This window comes from Fonticula alba (assembly GCF_000388065.1).
Source record: "Fonticula alba strain ATCC 38817 unplaced genomic scaffold supercont2.7, whole genome shotgun sequence".
Taxonomy (NCBI): domain Eukaryota; order Rotosphaerida; family Fonticulaceae; genus Fonticula; species Fonticula alba.
The window spans coordinates 957,468-959,824 of record NW_009242977.1 but is presented as its reverse complement, the minus strand read 5'-3'; the positions used below and the strand labels follow the sequence as shown (position 1 = coordinate 959,824).

Genomic DNA, 2,357 nt, shown 5'->3' with positions numbered 1-2,357 from the left:
TGTGTGCTGCAAGGCTCCGGGGGGACCGGCTGGGAGGAGGAGGTCCGCCGGGAAATGGATCCGCGCGCCCCTCATGGCCGCCATCACGTGCATCGGACGCCGATAGTAAATTGGCAGCTATGGGCTGCGTGCGTGGGCGCCTGGCTCCGGCTGCCCAGCCCCGCTTGTTTGTGCGATCCTCGGGCATCCGCCCCAAGAGACGGGGCTTCCAGGGGATGTCTCTGTGCCCGACCGAGACTACGATGTGCGTTGTCCCTGGTTCTCGGACCAGGGGGGCGCCAGGACATTGGATCGGAAACGTGGGTCGTGTTGCCCTCCATATGGGCACTTTCGTCTGGGCTCCAAGGGCCGCCGGCCTGAGAGGGCCCATCGCCCCGGCCGGCTGTTACACTGGCTGCCCTTTGTCCCCCTCCCCCCTCTTTTCCCCAGCATGTCTGTCCCCACCCCCACTCCCGCTCCCACCCCCACCTTCATCCCCCAGCCCGGGGCCCTGCTCGACGAGATGCCCGAGGATGAGGCTGTGGCCCGGATCCAGGCTGCCCGCGCTCCTGGCGGATCCGGTCTCCTGGCTGCCTTCCCCCCGCTGAAGAACGACACCGCCCTGCGCGCGGCCAAGGGCCTGCCGGTGTCACATACCCCGGTGTGGGCTATGCGCCAGGCTGGTCGCTATCTGCCCGGTGCGTTGTCCATGGGATTCCTCTCGGATGGCTAGCGCGCTGATCTGCCCCTCCTCAATGCGTCTCGCATCTCTTCACGCCCTAGCTTCGCTTTCTGTGTGGACACAAACGCACGCAGACGCACGCAGACGCATGCAGACGCATGCAGACGCATGCAGACGCATGCAGACGTACACCTACCCACCCACCCACCCACCCACCCACCCACCCACTCACTCACTCACTCACACGCTCACACACACGTACACATGCCTACATGCAAACAGAGTTCCGCTCGGTTCGCAGCCTGTCCCAGTTCTTCGAAGTCTGCCGGTCGCCCTCCCTGGCGTCCGAAGTGACTCTGCAGCCGCTGCGCCGCTTCGCCCTGGACGCGGCCATCATCTTCTCCGACATCCTGGTCATTCCCCAGGCTCTGGGTGTGGATGTGGTCATGACGCCGGGGATCGGCCCGCAGATCCCCAACCGAGTGGCCACTCCGGCTGATGTGGAGACCATTGTCAAGTTCGTCGGCGAGGACTACACCAAGTGTGCCCAGTCGCTGTCGTACGTCTGGGAGGCGGTGGCCCTGACGCGCATGCGCATGAATGGGCACTGCCCGCTCTTCGGCTTCTGCGGTGCCCCATGGACCATCATGGCGTACATGGTTCAGGGCGGCGGCAGCCGGAACTGGGACCATGGTATGTGTCATGTGCATTTTGCTGCCTCCGGTTGTATGCTCGTCTCTCACCCATTTTGCCACCCTCCCTCCTGTCTCGCAGCCAAGGCCTTTGTCCTGAACCACCCGGAGGCTGCCCACCAGCTGCTGCACGTCATCACCGAGGTGTCCATCGAGTATCTGGTGGGCAAGGTCCATGCCGGCGCGCAGGTACACACATCCCACCCCCTCATCACCATCATCATCATCATCATCATCATCATCATCATCATCATCATCATCATCATCATCATCATCATTTCAGCTTGTCTCCTTGTGGTTGCGCCCTTTTGCATTCTCTCTCCCTCCCTCTCTCTCTCTCTCTCTCACACACACACATATACACACAGATCCTCCAGGTGTTCGACTCGAACGCTGGCGAGCTGCCGCCGCATCAGCTGAAGGAGTTCTCTCTTCCCTACCTCGCGCGTATTGCCGAGGGCGTGAAGGCCCGCCTGGCGGCTGATGGTGTTGAGGCCGTCCCTCTGGTGGTCTTCGCTCGCGGTGCCATGCACTCGCTGGACCTGGTGGCCAAGCTCGGCTATGATGTCCTCGGCATCGACTGGACCATCGACCTGAAGTCGGCTCGTGCCAAGGCCGGCCCGGGCTGCGTCCTTCAGGGCAATCTCGACCCGTGCACTCTGTTCGCCCCTCCGGAGGTCATTCGCCAGGAGGTCCGCCGTATGCTGGCCGAGTACGTGACTTCTTGCCCTCCGTGTCCCCCTCCCGCCCTCCCTCCCTCCCCCTCGGACCCGCTCCCCTCTCTAACATCATTCCTCCCCACCCCCATAGCAATGGTGATGGCAGCCTCATCGCCAACCTTGGCCATGGCATGCTGCCGAACCACTCGCCCGAGCACCTGGGTGTGTTCATTGAGGAGATCCACGCTGTCTCGCGTGCGGCCAAGTCCACCTAGACCCGGTGGCACACCCCGTCCCCCTGAGCAGAGTGACAGCACGAGCGCACTTTCCCCCCCCCCCCCCCCC

General features: G+C 63.6%; 1 protein-coding gene across 1 annotated transcript; it reads left to right on the top strand.

The window, feature by feature from the left end:
• Positions 1–394: 394 nt before the first annotated feature.
• Positions 395–2,351, top strand: H696_04413 (uroporphyrinogen decarboxylase). Its single transcript, XM_009498289.1, has 5 exons — positions 395–677; positions 944–1,354; positions 1,436–1,542; positions 1,722–2,065; positions 2,164–2,351. Exons 1-5 carry the CDS (start codon positions 431–433, stop codon positions 2,285–2,287), a joined length of 1,233 nt encoding a protein of 410 aa, XP_009496564.1. The 5' UTR covers positions 395–430; the 3' UTR covers positions 2,288–2,351.
• The last annotated feature ends 6 nt before the right edge of the window (positions 2,352–2,357 follow it).

Bases quoted from the DNA above. Each gene is read 5' to 3' on its own strand.
- H696_04413 (XM_009498289.1), top strand. From the start codon at position 431: ATGTCTGTCCCCACCCCCACTCCCGCTCCCACCCCCACCTTCATCCCC. The intron at 678-943 runs GTGCGTTGTCCA...ACATGCAAACAG, and splicing joins GGCTGGTCGCTATCTGCCCG to AGTTCCGCTCGGTTCGCAGC. The intron at 1,543-1,721 runs GTACACACATCC...ATATACACACAG, and splicing joins AGGTCCATGCCGGCGCGCAG to ATCCTCCAGGTGTTCGACTC.